The sequence below is a fragment of the Hippopotamus amphibius genome, chromosome 7 (assembly GCF_030028045.1).
Source record: "Hippopotamus amphibius kiboko isolate mHipAmp2 chromosome 7, mHipAmp2.hap2, whole genome shotgun sequence".
Classification (NCBI taxonomy): domain Eukaryota; kingdom Metazoa; phylum Chordata; class Mammalia; order Artiodactyla; family Hippopotamidae; genus Hippopotamus; species Hippopotamus amphibius.
The window spans coordinates 113,352,569-113,372,262 of record NC_080192.1 but is presented as its reverse complement, the minus strand read 5'-3'; the positions used below and the strand labels follow the sequence as shown (position 1 = coordinate 113,372,262).

The 19,694-nt window shown below is 50.7% G+C and overlaps 1 protein-coding gene across 1 annotated transcript; it reads left to right on the top strand.

Annotated features, from left to right (window-relative positions):
- Positions 1-155: 155 nt before the first annotated feature.
- ABCG8 (ATP binding cassette subfamily G member 8) lies at positions 156-17,732 on the top strand. The gene is made up of 13 exons (XM_057742513.1): positions 156-273; positions 4,604-4,705; positions 6,062-6,212; positions 9,533-9,771; positions 10,243-10,375; positions 10,469-10,738; positions 13,016-13,178; positions 13,267-13,350; positions 14,217-14,416; positions 14,843-14,919; positions 15,586-15,853; positions 16,851-16,978; positions 17,062-17,732. Exons 1-13 carry the CDS (start codon positions 211-213, stop codon positions 17,197-17,199), a joined length of 2,016 nt encoding a protein of 671 aa, XP_057598496.1. The 5' UTR covers positions 156-210; the 3' UTR covers positions 17,200-17,732.
- Positions 17,733-19,694: the final 1,962 nt, after the last annotated feature.

Below are 19,694 nucleotides of genomic sequence, written 5' to 3'. Positions count from 1 at the left end.
GCCATTATCTGATGTACCTTTAGCCTGTCTGTTATCTCGGCAGCGGGCAGAACACACAGCCCGTGTTTGTCAGAGGGCTGGCCAGCGAGGAATGCTGGGAGCCACACCAGAGGTTGCCCAGCTCCGGGAAACAGAGAGCATTGGCCGTGGTCGGCAGCGGGCAAGCCTAGAGGAAGCTGCAGAGACGGGGCACAGACACCGCTGGGCCCCATGGCTGAGGAGGCCCCAAAGGAGAAAGGGCTGGCGGACACGTCTTCTCCCCAGGATGACTTGGTGAGTGACAGGGAGTCACCACAGTGCTGGTGGGTGGGGGCTCGTCGGGCCCTTCTCTCCTCCCTCAGGAACTTTCTGTCCTAACTCACCAGCAGGACTCCACTTCCTGGGCATCAGAGGGGAATGGACTCGGCGGTCAGGGTTTGGTGGGGGCCTCTGAGCTCACTTCCTGCCCGAAGGTGCGCTCCTACAGGGAAATGATGTTCTTGTCTGTGACTTGGGCTGATCTGGCTTCTTTCCAAATGAGGCTCCATCACAGAGATGTGCTCACACATCCCGGGGACACTGCAGCATCTCCTCTGTCCGTGTGGCTGTCAAGCTCAGAGCCTCAGTGGCAACAAACGGATGAGACAGGATGTCAGCGGACTTTGTGGGAACATCAGAATTTACATTCCAAATACGGCCACAGCAGGTGCCTGTGAGATTCCAAGAGAGCTGGAAGGAACAGGCAACAGCCAGGGGGCCAAGAGGTACAGGGTTTCTGCCCTCATTTTACTAGAGGAATGTTTGCCTGAAAAATGGTCTTTGACTGAAATCAGGATGTGGACGGGGTTTGAAGCAAGAGGTGAGATTGGAAGATAGAAAGGAAGCAGATCCCCACCCTCCACCCCGGCCTCACAGCACCCTCCGATCTGTCTTCGCCGGCTGTGAGTGGGGTGAGGGGTGGAAACAGAAAGACACAAAGGGCTGAGGACTCGACACCACAGGAAGGGCCACAGGCCACCCAGACTGGCCTTGACTTGCTAGGACCTGACTTCAGCCAGGCCCCAGGAACCCACCCCTCCCAGTTCAGCTGTGCTCTGGGAATACCCCATGGGGCCACTCCCTGCCGGGAAAGGATTCCTAGGAGCCGGGCCTACAGTGCTTGCTCACAGCCTGAAGAGGATGCAAAGTCCCCAGTGGCTTTGGGGACACTTTCTAGAAGGTCTGACAATTCAGCCAGCACAGCTTGGGATGCAAAGAACTGCCCAAATCTGACATCCAGGAATGTGTGCAGGCCCTGCTATTTCCAATTTCCTTTCCTCCACTCTGTTACTCAAGGTGCCAAGCGACAGTCTGCCCCTAACATTTATGGTGCCTGCAACAAGGGGCTGAGGGCTTTGTGTCCTCTGTCTAGATATTTAAAAGTTATCAGTCAAGCTAAAAGCTATTAAATAGTCTCTATCCTCTTAGCGTGACATACATACCTTCTTCACAGTAGGGAAGGCCAGGTGTACACTGAGAAATTCTAGGACCTGTGGCTTCCAGCCCAAGCCACAGCCTGTCTCCCTTCTCTGCCCGTACCCAGCACCACACGTGACCTCACACACCACTACATGGTCACCCCATCCTGCCCACCCACATTCCATCCCTACCCTCCAAATATGGCCTGGGGTGCCTGGGAGGATGGGCGTGGGACGAGGTTCACGGAGCCCTGGGAGTGGGCTTGTGACCATCTGCACAGGGAATTCTGGGGTCGTGGGTACCTGGTACCGTGGGTACCCTCGGCCCACAGACTCCTCAGTCTATGGGCCAAAGCCTGGCCAGAGGAGGACGAGAGAGGCCCAGGCTTCACTGCGGAGTTCTCAGCATGTCACTACTTTTCCAGGGCACGGGCCCTTCATCTTAGAGCAAGGAACTTGGGCTCTGCACTCCCTGACTTTCCTTCTACTCTACGCTTCTGACTCAGGCATTTGATCAGAAGTTAATACAAGGAGAAATTACAATGTAGCCCAGCAGGAGCTGCGCTGGTTACCTACAAATAAACCTGCCTTTGCTTTTTTGGGTGTCACCTGTCAGAAATTCAAGTGATGTTCTGACAGTCATACTGATTAAGGTGTCAGCTGAATAGATATTTAAGCATTTGAAAAATACAGAGAGTTTGTCAAAACCTCAGGAAGAGTCTAACAAATCCTTCCTGGGAGCCAAGGAAAATATTTCGAAATGGAACAGGGGAGGTCCCCAACCCAGCCACGAATCCTCTTCTCCTGAACGTTGAGCCGCCTATGCAGCTGGGCATGGCATAGGCCCTCGATAGTGGCTGGGGCCCTGGCTGGCCCGCACCTGCCCCAGGGTGAAGGGGGGGTTGGAGGAGCCGAAGAGCAGGGAGCACGCACCTCTCTCCTTCCTTTGATCTGTCTTCCCATCCTGATGCCTCTTTCCCCAAGGGCCCCAGCACCCTCCACCTTCTCCAAGCTCTCGCCTGGAGAGTAGAACACCTTAGGCTTAAGGTCATGGCCACATATTGCTCAAGACTCCAAAATGTCCAACCCTCCTTTCTCAGCAGCCCCTCCGCCTTGAAATCTAACCTGGGGAGCTTCTGGCCCAGATGTCTGTTGCAGAAGCAAATTCGGAGCTAACTCATACCTTATACCAGTTGACTAATGTTCCTCCTGAAGATATCTACCTTTTAAAAACAAACAAGCAAGATGCACGTTAGCCCAAATCAGTCAGCAACGGATAGACGTTCTGATGGTTTCACCAGATGAAATGGGTAAACGAGGCAGCAGGAATGCTGGTGATGGAGGTGGTGAGTGAGGGTCGGGGCTGCAGGGCTGACCTGCCGGAATCCAGAACTGCCCGTGACCTCCCCAGGAGCTCCATTCTCCATCTCGGAGGGCAAGACCCTCTCATCTCTTCCACCTCCACCTCCAGCTTCTGCAGCTGGCGGTTAAGGTGAGAGTAGGACTCTAGACTTCTCCTCATGGACGTACTCGCTCACCTTGAAAACATTTTGAAATATTTCAGACAAAGCAGTTTAAAGAATAGTGAACTCCCATACCCATCACAAATTACCAACAGCTTTGAAGGCCACCCACTCTCTCTACCCGCCATGGACCCTCCCTCCTTGTAACCCTTCCTATACCCCAAAGATAGCCCTTCTGTTGACTTAGCTGTTGATCTTCCCTATGTTTTTCTGTATAATCTAGGATCTTTACTAGTTTAAGCATAAAACAAGGTGAGTAGCTATGGTCTGCTGTCTCCACAGTCTTGCAGAACTCTGGGGGCTGCTCTCAGAAGTCTGTGAGCCTGCAGCAGACTGCCACCCATATTCACCTCCCTCCACTTCCATTGGTCTCAATGTCCTTTTTAAGGACCTTTTACCTCCACCATTGCAGGGATGCTCTGACAAAGACTGTTGGATGTCATTTTCACAGAACTCACAAGCCATGCTGTTTTCACATAAAGTACCCACGGACACTGTGGGGACAGTGAAAATACAGTTTGATCGGGTGTTCGAGGTCAACCTGCCTCAATGCCTATGCCTGTCTTGCTCCATCCTCATCACCTGTCTCATCCACTAAAATCTAAGCTTCTCAAAGACTGTCTTTTTCACAGGCACACCCCAAATTCCAAGACTAACGCATGATGTGGGCCTCCCATAAGTATTTGTTGGATGCTTGATTGATTGCAGGAACCCATCAGTGGGGGAATGGCAGCTCTGAGGGAACAAGATGGGAATCCACAGGAACTTGTTAATGAATGCAGACTTTCCCCTGCACTACTGCAATGGAAGAAAATCTGAATACTTCAAAAAAAAAAAAAAAACAACAGAAATCTTACCAGGCAGGTTCTTTCTTGTTTGGGCCTCAGGGATTGAATTGATAAAACAGAAGGAATTCAGATCTGCAGACAGTTAATATCATTGGAAGTTATCAGCTGATACCATGAAACACTGATTTGTTTGCTGTACATTCAAATGAAGCAGCAGTCCAACAACAGCAAAGAGATGCTGATGAAGGTGACAATGACAACAACAATAGTGATGGTAGGGACTTCCCCTAAAACCTCCCAGCAGCATTCTGAAGAGCTCTGTTGTGCAAAATCCTCAGGAAGATGCAACTTTTCTAATGGCAGTGTCTTCACAAGTATTGAGCGCTAGCTTGTCGACAGCTGTCTTCCTCTCACATGCTGGGTATGGAAAGTCTGTTTGGCATCAAGATATACTAAGCAGGACGCAGGGAAGAGAAAGTTAAAGACCAGCCCCCAGCTCAGGCCATCCCCAAGCACAGAGGCTCACAAAGCTCTCCAGTCCAGGGTCTGGGTCTCGTCCACGAAAGGTTGGTTACCTGTGTTCAGGTTCCGGCAGCCTGTGGTTGAGTTTTTCTGGGGCCAGGAGCTGCACTGAAGGGAAGCCCCAAAGCTCTCTCTGTGAGGAAGAGGAGCCCTGCCTTCATGGATGCTCCTGTTTTCTCACAGCTCTTGTGCACCCCTGCCCAAATCCATCTCTTGTCCACTTGGGGTCTCACCCACGCTAGCTCCTGCTCTTACCTCTCCGGGTCTCCTTTCTGTTTTTTCCTATGTCGTCCTCCTTCTGAAGGATCCCCTCACATCTCATGTCTCCCGGCAGGGCCTCCAGGACAGTGTGTTCTCCTCTGAAAGAGACAACAGCCTGTACTTCACCTACAGTGGCCAGTCCAACACCTTGGAGGTCCGAGATCTCAGCTACCAGGTAAAGACACACCTGACTACAGGTGGCAGGAGCAGACAGACAATTCCCCAAGCAAAAGGGAAGGGTGAGCCCAGCTGGGGGCCCTCTGCCCCAAAGGACAGAGTCCAGGCCACACTGATGCCTCACGTGTTGGGTGCAAGCACCACAGAGACTTCCCTCAACTACACACATTGGAGCTGAAGGTTGACAGGAATGCAAAAGAGATTGAGGCTTTTGTTAAAACATAAGGCCAACTGTGTGAACCCATGAGGACAAACTCCCTAAAACGGAGTTTTAACTCTTTATTTTGAATAACTTTAGACTTTTGAAAAAGTTGCAAAAATAGTGCCGAGTTCTCATAGACCCTTTGTCTACCCTCCTCTAATGCTGACATCTTGCTTACGCATAGCACAGTAATCACGACTGAGAAATTACGGGCTTCCCTGGTGGCGCAGTGGTTAAGAATCCGCCTGCCAATGCAGGGGACACAGGTTTGATCCCTGCTCCAGGAAGATCCCACATGCCACGGAGCAACTAAGCCTGTGTGCCAAAAAAACAAAACAAAAAACAAACAAAACTAAGAAATTAACCATGGTATAATACAGTTAACCAAACTACAGACTCTATTCAGATCTCATCAGTTTTATATACAAATATATATATATATATTTTTTTTTTTTTTTGGTAAAATGTACTACCCTGGAGCTAATAAAACACAGGAGTACAAGGACTACTGGCCTTTCAGAGGCTCTCGGGAATCTCCTGATCAGATTCGAAGACCCCTATTTCCCACACCTCCCCAGGGCCAGATACCAGGTGGCCCAGATGGAACATGGTGGGACCTGGGATGGTGAACCTCAGAGGCCCAAGTCTGGCTTCCTGGGGAAGTGAGTTAGAATAAGCTGACAAGCCACACTATAACCTTTCTCTGCTCTGCCACGTACTAGTTGTGTGACTTTGAGCACATTACTTCACTGCTCTGAGCCTCATCTGTAAACAGGGATTATAACAGTACATATGTCACAGGTCTGCAATGAGGATTAAATGAAATGGATATAATACACAGAGGAACACGCCTTGCACATAGTAAACGCTCAGTAAGTTATTAGTAAATTACTATTACATGAAAACATCATTTTGCTCTATGTTGTGTTTTTATTTCTACTCTGCTCCTACACATACTTCCCAAGTCTCTTGCTTCCAACACTTGGAAATGGCAGCTTCAGGTTCTCAGCATGGTGGCGTCCACCTCTATGTTTGATAGAACCTGGGTGGGGGACCCCTCAGGCCGGTTGTGTATCAGCAGGAGGATGTCTCCTGGAGGGAGCTGAACAGAAGTTGAAGCTTTCTGAGGAAACTTTTGATTTCTCCCCACAGGTGGACATGGCCTCCCAGGTGCCTTGGTTTAAGCAGCTGTCCCACTTGAGGATGCCCTGGACATCTCACAAGGACTCTTGTGATCTAGGCATTCAGAACCTGAGCTTCAAAGTGAGGAGTGGACAGATGTTGGCCGTCATAGGGAGCTCAGGTATCACTAAGTGCAAATAGTGGGGCAATGGATTCTCTCTCTCCTGGGATACAGAGTGGCCCCTCAAGCAAACAGATGCTCCTTATAGGACCCTTTGCTGACCAGTAGAATAATACAGCAGAGTGGTGAGAGCACAAATTCTGGGTCCGACAGAGCTGGGTTCAAATCTCAGCTCCTCCATTTACTCGCTCTCAGGTCACTGCCCTTATAAATCATGAGTAGGCCTCTTACAGCTGCAGCCAGAGTTTTGATCCTTGGTTAGTATCAAGGTAAAGCCTTTCCAAGAGCATCAGGCAGCTGTGGAATCGAATGTCCTTTCCAGGGGACTCCTCCACCACAAGAAGCGCTCATTCATTGCTCCCTCCACATCAGATTCCTGTTTGGGGAAGACAGTGGGTAGGCACAGCCCCCGCTGCAACTCACTTCTCAGATACCCCAAGTCTTAGCTCACCCTTCAACCACCTGCAAAGATCCAGATTTTTGGAGTGCTTCAAAAAGTCACATCCGCAGGCTAAACTTAAAAGGGTAGAATGCCAGGGCTGGAAGGGGGCTTGGAGAACAGAGTTCATTCCCTTCACTGTAGTCTACCTTTCTTTCTCCTGACCAGCCTGGAAGCATCTTTAGAGGAGAGTTTTCAAATTACCTAGTTCCATATTTTCTAGAGTATCTTCCTGGTATACCATTCCCCCTATACCTGACACATGAGAAGACCAAAGTTTAGAAAAGAAGAATGGTTCATCTAAGGACACACATTTGATGCAGAGCAAGAACTAGAACTCTGGTCTCCTGGTTCTCAGATGTGAAAACAAATTCAACTAATTAAATTTTAAAGATCTTATTGACTTTATTCAACGATTCATGAATTGGGCAGTATCCCATCTAGCAGACAGAAAGTAGCACTGGAGAGCTGTACAAAATGAAAGATTTTTGTAAGCAGAAGGAGGTAGGACACGGAAGTTGTTCTAGCAAAGGGCTGAGTGTTTTAGGCAAGGACACCTTCCTTTGGGGGACAGTAGGGGTCTATCAGTGCTGACCAGGTAATGTCAGATGGGCTGGTTTAAGATTCTGCTCCCAAGAGAAACTGAAACTGTAATTAAGTTAGGTATTCAGTCTCAGTCTGGTGATGTGGGGCTTAAGACAAGTGACTCTATTTGGGGTTTACTGGGGTTTTTTTGTTTGTTTTATTTTTTTAAAAACACAGATCAAGGCATTTCTCCCTTACAGTGTTAGAGGGGGCACGTTATACCTTTCAATTAATCATTTCCAGAAGCAGAGATTGCTCAATTTTTTGAACACCTGCTCCAAATTTTTAGTCTTTGGATGGGGAAGTTCTGTTTGTTGTCTAACCAAAGAGCAAATGAGATCAAATATGTACAAATGCACTTTGTAACTGAAACAACCTCCCACAAATCAAGTCCCACCAACTTCTGGTCCTGCCCCTTCAATTCTGATCTAAATAAGAAAAATGCGGAAACTTCACCGGTCAATTTCATTTTTTGTCTGTAACACCTGGTGGCTTTTCTGCTTATACCTGCTTTTTCTTCATGAACTGAGAATACAGGGGACACATGGGCCTTACTAGGCACTTCCGCAAAGCTGAGAATCATCACTGTTAATCTTGGCCACATATAGCCCTGTAGCTGTTGGCATCCCTGATTTCAGTTGAAGGAAGGGGAAGTCAGGAGAGGCCAAGCAGAACTGAGTGTCTCCAGAACTTTCAACTCTAGGCTCAGTGTTATTTAGCTGCAGGTTTACTTGGCTGAAATTACGTAAGTGATTTCCTAGAAAGGTTTACCAATTATACCACCTGTGATTTATACACCAGTCACCAAAATTATAATAGTAGAATAAAATTAGTTAAAACAGCACCAGGCATTTTAGCTGCTTCTATAGAAGCAGCAGTAGCGCCAAAGGTGTTTTCAATGAATGAATTTACTAATTTGGAGATTCCAGCCATTTTATAAGGGTCTTGAATGCCTATGGGTGTTTTCTCCTGGTTCACGGAGGATCTCCCCAAATATACAGGGCAACCTCCCCTGGAAAGGCTACCCACACCTCTCACAGTTTTGTTTAGGAAATATAGTCTTCCTGCTCCCTGACTGGGAATCCTAAGGTCCCTGTAAATGTTAGCAAAGTTCCCTGCGCTCCAGAGCCTGGATCCTATGATGTCTGAGACTGAGCCAGAAGCAGGGCCAGAGCCCTTCCCTCTGGTTTCTCTCCTGGCTATTTCGTGCCACCTAAGTTCTCAGGGACCTTGAATGATGTGCACCCAGGAGGCGGTGTACAGGTCCCTTTTCACCCTGAGAACCTTCGGTGGGTAAGCAGAAGAATCACTGGGGAGGCCTCCTGATTTTTGTTTTCTGCACTGGGGGCATGGGGCTGCCTGTGGAAGGCCTGGGCATGTGACAAGGAAGAGTCGTCACATTTGTGTACTGGAGCTTTCCCTGTTTAAAAACTACTTGAAAAATGTGCCCTCTGAAAGGAATTTACAATAAGGAAACCAAAACCCCATCTGGGGGAACTGGACTGAGCTATTCCCAGCACCTTTGCAAGAAGGCCTTCTCAGAGCCTGAACCCTATTTGCATTTGCAGCTCAAATGGCTGTCAAAGAAAGAGTCTCATGGAATCTCATGGAACCTGATCCAATCTGACAGTAACTTCCCCAAATCGATAGCAATCACTATGTCATTCAGAAGTGGATGGTGTTAATTTGTGTGTAATGGATTTTTTATTTTTTTGGAGAGTGAAAAGTACCACTGATAAAAATAAGTGTAGAGGGTGTAGAGAAATTCAGAACCCATATGTACATCTGTACTGTAGTTTTAAAATCACTTCCACATCTATTACTTCTCTACTTTTTCTCTTTCTGAAAATAGCTTCCAGTTTTGCATTTTTAAAAGGCACCCTATTAATTCTCCAAAATTAGTCCTTCTCATCAATGCCAGCTTCTGAGCCAAATGATGTTGAATGATGAAATGTTGCTGGCATGTTTGCCAGGCAAAAACAGTTAAGCTCCACGGTGCAATTAACACCAACCTTGCTTGGAGGAGACGGCATACAGTCTGGGCATAGGTAGTCATATGACAGCTAGGAATCCATGCAGCCACGGGCCAACCTGGCCTGAACACCCCAAATCCCCCAGGATGCTCTAGTTGGCTGCCCCATGCAGGTCTGAGGGCTGTGCCACCTTCCCTAGGAGCTGGTTATGTCTTCAAGGACACAGCAGTTTGGGGTGGCTGGAGTGTGCATGGGCAGCAGTGGCTTCCAGGCTGGCCCCTGCATAAGCCCTGCTCTCAGGGATGTCTCTGGTGGCTTCCCAGGCTGTGGGAGAGCCTCTTTGCTGGACGTGATCACCGGGCGAGGCCACGGCGGCAAGATTAAGTCAGGCCAAATCTGGATCAACGGGCAACCCAGCACACCACAGCTGGTGAGGAAGTACGTGGCCCACGTGCGCCAGCACGACCAGCTGCTCCCCAACCTGACCGTCCGTGAGACCCTGGCTTTTGTTGCCCAGCTGCGCCTGCCCAGAAACTTCTCCCAGGCCCAGCGTGACAAAAGGGTAACTAACAGACCCCACCCCCACCCCCGGAGACCCCAAGAAGCCATGATATCCTCCCCCTCCCCCTCCTTCCCTGCCTCGGGGTGCAGCCACAGGTCAAGTGTGAGCAACCCAGCTCACCCTCTGTCCATCCGAAAAAGTCCACCATATGCTCGGCCCTGCCCTTCCGTCCCCCGTTTTCCTTCAAAGTCCCATCTTAGCCCAAAATGTGTGAGGAGTATTTGCTTACTTGTTTTCCGGTTCTCCGTGTGGGCAGAAAGCCAGGGCATGGCCACGTTCCCAATAAGCAGTGCCATGCTGGACACGCGGGAGCTGCTCCAAATGTGCGGAGAGACTCAGGGAACAAACATTGCATCAGGGAAATGAAGGCTGGAGCTTTAAACCCAGGCGCCTATCTACCGCGGGGCACAGATGTCTGGCCCCGAGCAGGCCCGCGCAGCTCTTTAAAGCCGCAGGCCCCCTCCCTCCCAGGTGCACGACGTGATCGCGGAGCTGCGGCTGCGGCAATGCGCCAACACGCGCGTGGGCAACACCTACGTGCGGGGCGTGTCGGGGGGCGAGCGGCGCAGAGTCAGCATCGCCGTGCAGCTGCTGTGGAACCCAGGTGAGGCAGGAGGGGCCTGCATCGACCGCCTGGCTTAACCCGGTCCAGCTGGAGTCCTGCCCCTGGTTAACCAGCCTTCTCTCTGTTGGGAAGGCATCCTCATCTTGGATGAACCCACCTCTGGGCTCGACAGCTTCACGGCCCACAACCTGGTGAAAACCCTGTCCAGGCTGGCCAAAGGCAACAGGCTGGTGCTCATCTCCATCCACCAGCCCCGCTCCGATATCTTCAGGCTGTTCGACTTGGTCCTCTTGATGACGTCTGGCACCACCATCTACTTGGGGGCGGCCCAGCACATGGTCCAGTATTTCACGGCAGCCGGCCACCCCTGTCCTCGCTACAGCAACCCTGCCGACTACTATGGTGAGCCAGCCAGGCCAGAGACAAGGAACAGGGCTCCCCTACATCCAGAACCCGCCAGGAGAGAAACTCTCAGAGGCTTCAGGAGAACAGGACCGAGGATGGAGGCAGGGGGACGGATGGGGTGTATTACAGGCTTCAGTGTGCCAGGCATCAAACGCTAGGAATGGGGGCCTGAAGAAAGCAGCTTCTGACATAGCCACCCTTGTGTGCATGACGGATAAGAACCTTATGAGAGCTCCAAACCGGAGGAGATATAATCGGAGAGAGTTTGGATTAATTTCTGGAACTGTGCTCTTTATTCAGATTCTGTAGGGAAACTTAGGTATTTGAGGTAGGAAGCCACCAGGAAATCTTAAAGCCATGCCCTGGTTCCCCTACAAAGGCTAGGAAGCCCAGAGGCTCTGGGTGGTAGAATGGGGGCCCAGGGCACAGGCCACCTTTTTGGTGGTCTTGGCCAATGAATCTCTAGATATGAAAATTGCTGTCAGCACCAGAGATGCCTTTCTGCTTGGGGTCCCGAGGCCTCAGCGTATGGCCCTCAATTTCTGTGGGGACAGTTGCCTTTCCAGGTACCCACCCTAAAAGCAGGTGCCTGGATCCTGAGTGCTGAGGAGTGTCGTGGCTGCTAGACAGGCTGCAAGGTTGTACCAGGGCCAGGGGAGGCAGCAGCTGTGGCTTGTCCCAAACATAGGTCACCTTCCTCCCAGGACGGCCTGGTGTAGCAAGGGCCTCCCTAATAAACATGATGACAAGGCCCAGCTCCTTGAGGGCAGATACTATGCCCACAGGTGCCAAGCACCAGAGGGTGTCCCTTTGACCCTCACAGCCCTGCCAGGCCACGGTCAGCTTCATCTTTACAGATGAGAAGACTGGAGTCCTCCCTCACAGTCAGTTGCAGAACTGGGCCTCCCACCCCCCAGCCCCGCCCCTCCCAGACCCCAGGCCCTGCTGCCAATGCCCTCCTCCCGGCATCCACCCACCAACCCTCCCCGAGGAGGACAGGCCACTCTCTCTGGCCCCCCAGCCCTCACCCTCTGCCTTCACTCACACTGTGTGAACTCACCTAGAGGTCATCCTCCCTCCCTGGGCCCAGGTGCCGGCTTGGCTTCCTGCCAGCGTATCATCCTCTGACGGGTCATCCCAGAGAAGGGGACAGAGGGCACCTGCCCGCCTGGCCATTGGGAGCAGTATGCTGTAACCCAGAGAGAGGTTGCCAGAAGTCAGGTGCCCAGATCTGAAAAAGAAATTTTTTTTATATTATCATTTTTGGTGGGGGGAGGGGAGGGGGCTCTTGCCCACAGGCCCCGGGGCAGATGGCCCTCACAGATCCAGCCTGCACAGCTTGGCAGCGCCCGCAGAATCTGGCATCTGAAGCTATGGCCCTGCACACTGAGGGGACCCTTCATAGTTGACGAGGCCTCTCTGAGACGTTATCCTGTCTTGAGGTGTTGTCATGAAAATGCGAGGAGGGAAGAGGCAGAGAGATTAAGAGAAATCCCCCGCCCAAGGGAGGGATGGAGAGAGGGGAGGCTTAGGAAGGCCCTGGCTGTAACTGGCAGGTGTGCCTTTCCAGCATTTCAGGGGCCCCGGGAGAGGAGGGCTGTGGTCTGGGGCTACCAGGTGCTGCCCGGGGGGTAACATGGAGGTGGGTACGGCCCAGCCTGGTTCTCCAGCTGGTCATGCTGGCTCCCTCCTCCCAGAGCAGTGAGAATCATAGTTCGTATTTGGCCAGAGCCTGGCACCCTCCGGCCAAAACATTCTTCTCTTTTGGGAGGAGAAGAATTCTTCCCTCTTGGGAGGCTGCTTGGGAAGCCAAAGTGACTAATTTACAGTGGGAACTAGAGCTGCCAGGAGCCAGACTGCTCAGCCTCCCCTTGGCCAGCCCGCCTTCTCCCTGTGGCAGGCACGCCTGGGAGGCTGAGTCCCCGTCACAAGCTCCTTGGATGGCTAGAGTTGGAGCCAGGGCGTAACTGTGCGGTGGCCTTGGGCTCCAAAAGTCCAAAGCCTCCTTCTTTGTCCTGGGATGTCCCCATAATAAGCCTGGGTGGTGGGACCAGGGCCAGTGCTCACTGGCCCTTCCCCTGAGGCAGGCTCTCTGCAGACATGGGGGACAGCCCTGGGCATTTCTCTGCCTCTCTCTGCTCTGGCCATCACTTCGTGGTCCACTCTCAGAGAGTGGGGAGCATGCCCCGGGGTCCCTGCGGACGGACCGGCATCACGGGCTGTGAGCACCTGCGGGGCCCGGGTCGCCCACGGCCGCACACCTTCTGCTTGCAGTGGACTTGACCAGCATCGACAGGCGAAGCAACGAGCAGGAAGTGGCCACCAGGGAGAAGGCTCAGTCCCTTGCAGCCTTGTTTCAAGAAAAAGTACGTGGCTTCGAAGACTTTCTGTGGACAGCGGAGTCGAGGGAGCAGGGTGTGGGCGCCTGTGTGCAGAGGTAAGGGAGCCAGGTGGTCCTGCGTGGAGAGCGCCCTGCAGGAGACGGCCGCCGCCACGCCCCCATGACACTCTCTGTCTCCTGACAGCCTGGCTCCTCCGAGGGACAGCAACCCCTTACAGACTCCCACTAAGCTGCCTGGCCCCCTGCAGCAGTTTGCCACGCTGATCCGGTAATTGTCTGCTGTTTCCTCACTCCCCCTGCCCCTGCCCCAACCCTGCAAAAGTCTTCGTTGTATCAAATTAAGCCCTTTGGATTTAAAGTGAATTCAAAGGAAGAATTTGAATTTGAAGAGGTAGAATCATTTGAAAAAAACCAGCACCAGCCCTCCGTGTGCTACAGAGCCCTCCGCTTACTTTGATTCTTTAAACAAAATCAAAATTTCCTTGCTAGCCAGATGCTCGCAGAAATCACCCAGAATCACTGTGAAAAATGCAGTCTATATGGGAGACCCTCAAGTGGAAAGGGAAGGTTCCCTGATACACCAGCCCTCAGAGAAAACCAGACCCAAGTGTTTGGTGTGAGTCTAAGATGTTTCTATGCACATAACCATTTTAATACATAAATGGGATCATACATGTTTTTCAATAACTTTCTTTTTCTTTCCACTTAGAATAGCACCTCTGCCTCTCATCTGGTTTAGGTCTTGGGTTTCAGATCTACTCATTTACCCATTAAGTCCGTATTGATGGTCAGATCATCTTCAGTCATTTGCTGTTACAAGTAACGCTATGACAAACATCCTTGTACATACATCTTTACACTCTTGATTGGTTATTTCCTCAGGATAATGTCTTTAAATAAGATGGCAAGGCGATACATAGGTGATAAAAGTCACATCATTTACTGAGTACCTACTGTGAGACAGATGTGTTCATCAATTTTCTCTTTGAGCCTCACAGGAACTGTGAGGTGGGCACTGCTTTCCCCATTTTACAGAGGAGAAAAAATGAGGCTTACAGAGATTGAAGGACATTGCCAAGGTCACAGTGCTGGTGCCTATTGTTCCTTTGGCACCTCTTTCTTCTGTTTTTCAAGTCGTCAGATTTCCAACGACTTCCGAGACCTGCCAACCCTCCTCATCCACGGGGCAGAGGCCTGCCTGATGTCCCTCATCATTGGGTTCCTCTACTATGGCCACGGAGCCATCAGACTCTCCCTCGCGGACACCGCGGCCCTCTTGTTCATGATCGGAGCGCTCGTCCCTTTCAACGTGATCCTGGATGTCATCGCCAAATGTGAGTGTGGCCTGCTGTCCGTGACCCACACGTGGAGCTGCGTTGGCCGTGCTCTGAGCTGGTCCAGGGCCGGCCTGAGTTCCTCTGAGCTCCTGGAGCAGATGGGTTTGCTGAATAATTTCACCATGACTGTGAGATAAAGGATGATGGTTGTTTTTAAAGTTCAAACATTAGTATTAGTATGCAAATGAAAACAAATTACCAAGGAGTCTGAGGCATTCCTGTCCTAGCAGGAGTTATATTGACAGTAATGCATAAGTCACAGAATTACAAACATCTAAAGTAGGATTGAAAATGGCCTGTTTTTTAAAACAATATGTGACATTGAGACAATAAAACTATTTTTAATTGTACTAAGAGAGACTCAAAAATAGAAACCCTGTAAATTAATTTCACTTTTTCATTCTCTTTTTCTCCCCTTCTTAGGCCACTCGGAAAGGGCGTTGCTTTACTATGAGCTGGAAGACGGGCTGTACACTGTGGAGCCGTATTTCTTTGCCAAGGTGACTGGTCAGGCCTGAGATTGAGTGGCCACCCTGGGTGGGAGGAGGGGCAGGAAAAGCTGCTCCACGTTGTACAGAGGTTACAGGGAAGCCTTTGCTGAACTGTGGGGCCATGCATCGTCTGTGGTTGCAAATGCCACATTCCTCAGGGGAGTTTCAGCAACTTGATATTTTTTAAACATTTACCAGAAGGCCAGGACCATGGACTAGGGATGACATTTTTTCTGGCCACCAGAAACCTAACAAAGAAGAAGTGGGAAACATCTAGCATACTTCACCTCTCCAGTCTCACCATGTCCCTGGGAAGCAGGTCTGGCAGGTGCGACTGTCCGCATTTCAAGGAAACGGAAGCTCAGAGAAGTTATGTGGCTGTCTCAAGGCCACACAGCTACCAGGTCTGGGCAGGCAGGGTGGGGACGTGAAACCAGATCTTAGGTGCTCTGAACTGCCCCAGAGGGAGCACCTGGCCTCTGCAGGAGGAAGCCAGAAGTGAGCTCATGCTTGAGAGTCCCACACACCCATGCCCAGCAGCCCTCCTGCCTCAACCCCAATCAAACCACCAGGAGGGAAGGTTGGCATCATTGGGGGCTGCAAGCTTTAAACGTTTCAAGAACAGTAGCAGTGAAGGCACTGGCTCCGCATCCTTGCAAGGGCTGTCCTTTGCAGATCCTAGGGGAGCTTCCGGAGCACTGTGTCTATATCATCATCTATGGGATGCCTACGTACTGGCTGGCCAACCTGCGCCCAGGCCCCGAGCCCTTCCTGCTGTACTTCCTGCTGGTGTGGCTGGTGGTCTTCTGCTGCAGGACCATGGCCCTGGCCGCCGCCGCCCTGTTACCCACCTTCCACATGTCCTCCTTCTTCGGCAACGCTGTCTACAACTCCTTCTACCTCACCGGGGGCTTCATGATAAGCTTGGACAACCTGTGGACAGGTGAGGCCTGCCCCCCTTGCCTGGTCAACCTTTCTGAGGCCTTCTGTGGCTGGGTCAGCCTGCTTTCCCCTGGAGATGAGAGCTCATCACTTAGGTCCAACTCACAGCTGGACCTTCTGGGAGCAGGCGCCAAGGGAATGGCTCCAAGGTGGGGGGGGGGGGGGCGGCGAGAGGGGGAGATGGCAGCTTCTCACTTGGCCCGGCCAACACCCAAGGGCCACCCGTGACTCTCCCTCACCCTCCACGTCCCCAGTAAGCCGGATCAGTTCTGCCTCCCATGTCTTTCTGAAATGTCTTCTTGCCTTATACCCCGCGCACGACCCCCTATCAGCTGATCTTGGGCCACTGGGACAGTCCGGTATCTGTGACCCTGGTTCCTCCATGTCCCTCCCAGCCCTCACCTGTGCAGCGTGAGCTTCCTGAGGGGCAGATCCAGTCACTGCTTTGTCTGAGTGCTCCTGGGGCTGCTCAGTGCCGGCTGCCTCCGCCCAGCCCTTTGCAGCTCCCAAGACACTCCAGGCTCTCATGATGGAGGCTCTGCATCCTTTCTCTATAGGAGCACCACTCCCCCTCTTCCATGGGCCTTTTCTGTCCCATCCGGCCGGACAGGGTTCATTGCTTCCTCCTCCTCTCTGAACCATGATGCCTCCGCGGGGTCAGGGTGCAGACAGTAATCTTTGGTTCGGGGCTGCTGAGTCACCCCAGTCCATAAGCTCTGTGAAGCTGAGCACATGCCGGACACCTGATGAAATTACTCTCTGATGTTACTATGGGTCAAACGTGCAGTGATCCTGCAGCCACTCGGCCCCTCGGCCCCAGTCCATGTTCCGAGCTTCCCCTCTGCCCTTTCACCCTTTTGTTCTCTCCCCGCCCCCTCCTTGCTCCCTCAGGGGACTTGCTGTCCCTGGGTCAGAGCCACCATGGCCCCTCTCCAGGCTCACTTCCTGGGGAGCAGGTGGTTAGACTGTGTGAATAATGTGACTCTCACCGCCTCCAGTGCCCGCGTGGATTTCCAAGGTGTCCTTCCTCCGATGGTGTTTTGAAGGCCTGATGCAAATCCAGTTTGGTGGAAACACATACCACTTGACAGCTGGCAATATCACCATCCCTATCCCGGGAGACATGGTAGGAAGCCAAGGCCCTGGGCTAAATAGATGGCAGCCGTCTGAACATGTTCTTATTGAGCTCACTGATGTCTGTGTCCCCAGATCCTCAACGCCATGCGCCTGGGCTCGTACCCGCTCTACGCCATCTACTTCTTCGTCATTGGCATCAGTGGTGGTTTTGTGGTCCTGTACTATATTTCCTTAAAGTTCATAAAACAGAAATCAAGTCAGGACTGGTGATTCACGCCCAAACTCCTGCCTGCCAGTGGGGGACGTGAGAAGGCCCTTCAGCTGCATTCCCTTCCTCCCAAGGAGCCCCTTCCCAGGCACAAGGAGGACCGTGAGAACACAAAGCTCAGCTGCATCTGGCCCACAGTGCTGCAGTGGCACAGGCTGGCCACAGGATGGCAGTAGAATAAAGACAGTCGAAAGGGATTTCTGATCAGCCAGAGCTTGCGATTACTGGGAATGTGAAAACCATACCTGGGGACACCTCTAATGTCACTAATTTATTTCCTTTTGATGTGTATTTGTATAGGCAGCTAATATAAGATGGGAGCAAATTAGCTATGAATCGAGTAGTTAGGCTTTGCAGAAACAATAACATAATAGTGGAATATTTCACCTTGTCTTCCAGGGTCCCCTAACTCTGTTGAGCAGTTCTCAGTGTAGAAAATGACCAAAAGCATACCAGCAAGGCGCCATCCCTTCTTTTTGTGTGAGGTGATGGGCTCCAAAAGCCAAACTGAACAATTAAATATTTATTGAACAATCACTCTTCACTGGGTTCGGGGCAAAGCACTTTATTTCTGTGGACTGCATCATTCAATTCTTTGTTAAAACAACCCTTTGTGGTAGGCGGTATCCCATTTGATAGATGAGGAAACAGAGGCACAGACTAATTGTTTACTAAGTAAGGTCACAGGGCTGCTACTTGGTGGAGTCATGTGGGGTCAGAAAGGTCTTAGAGGCCTTTAGGAGTTAGCGGGCAGAAGGCAAGTCTGAGCCAATGTGAGGATTGGAAGCCCAGGAAGGCTCCAGAAGATGAAAAGTCTTATAGACGTTGTATCAGCTCAGCCAAGACTCTTACAGTTGCATGTCACTGGCCCTGGCTGTGTCTCAGAACCAGCCTGGAACCTTTCACAGTGGCTCGGTATGGGATGGAGTAGGCCCAAGTCACATGCTTCATGCCTGAGTCTTAAGGACCAGCTGACCAAAACAGCTGCACAGAAAGCAGGCAGGGACTTATCCCCAAAGAAAAACAGAGTCTGGAACCAAAAGAGGGAGGAAGGTGGATGTTTAGGAAGCACACAGTGAATGTTCTCCATGGGTTTCCTAGGCCCTTGCTACTTTGAGTGTGGTCCCTGGGCCAGCAGCATGGGCCTCGCCTGGGAGCTGGTTAGACTGACAGAGTCTCAGGCCCCACCCAGGCCCACTGAATCAGAATCTGCATTTTAAAAAGATTCCCGGATTGGTATACACATACAGGCTTGAAAAGCAGTGCCTAGTATACTTCCCTTATATGATAAACCATCAAACTTGGGATATTCATGTGGTTACACTGTAACACTGCACATGCATCACTGTTACATCAGCACCATCCAAAGGGCAGACATCATTCAAGACTCACTTACTGTTTTGAGGATTTTCCTGGTGGTGGAGTGGTTAAGAATCCACCTGCCAATGCTTAGGGGACACAAGTTCGAGCCTGGTCTGGGAAGATCCCACATGCCACAGAGCAACTAAGCCCATGCGCCACAACTACTGAGCCCGTGTGCCACAACTACTGAAGCCCATGCATCCTAGAGCCTGTGCTCTGCAACAAGAGATGCCACCGCAATGAGAAGCCCATGCACCGCAATGAGGAGTAGCTCCCACTCACCGCAACTAGAGAAAGCCTGTGCACAGCAATGAAGACCCAATGCAGCAAATAAATAAATAAATAAATATAAATAAACAAACAAACTTAAAAAAATAGACTCACTGTTTTGATGACATCCTTCATAGCAAAAGGATTCAGGTTCGTGCATTGGATCTAGTCATCAATTCTCTTTGGTCTCTTTCAGTTTAGAATAATTCTCAGCTTTCCTTAACTCCCGTGATCTTGACACATGAAAATTTTGTAGAATATGCCTAGATTGGTTTGTCTGATATATTTTCGTGATTAAATTCAGGTCACACACCTCTGGCAGGAATATCACAGAAGAGATGTGCTTTTCTCATTGCATCCTATCAGTGGCACGTGATTTCAATTTGTCCCGTACTGCTGTTGTTCACTTTGATCATTTAATCAAAGGAGTGCTTGCCAGGCTTCACCACAGTCAATGATTTTCCCTCCTTTTGTAATTAATAAGCACATGTAGGCAGGTATTTTGAAACTGTGTAAATGGCCTATTCCTCATCAAACTTTCCATTAATTCATTTTTAAGTTTATATCAATATAAACTTGTGGTTTCCTATTTTATTCAATGGGTTATAATCTTTTATCATCATTATTAATTTGGATGTTGAAGTTGTCCCTGCTGTGGCCATGGGAGCCCATTCAAGCTGGCTTCTGCCTCGTTTTGACATGTCCCCATCATGCTCTGAACATTTTCACAACAAAGTGTTTCAGGCTCATCTTGTATTTTCCCAGTCCCTAATCATGGAAGCAGACATTTCACTAAAGAATCTTGATTCCTTTCCGTGGAAAATGGTATTTAGAAGGCAAGATCTGAATGACAAGTGTGCTCGTT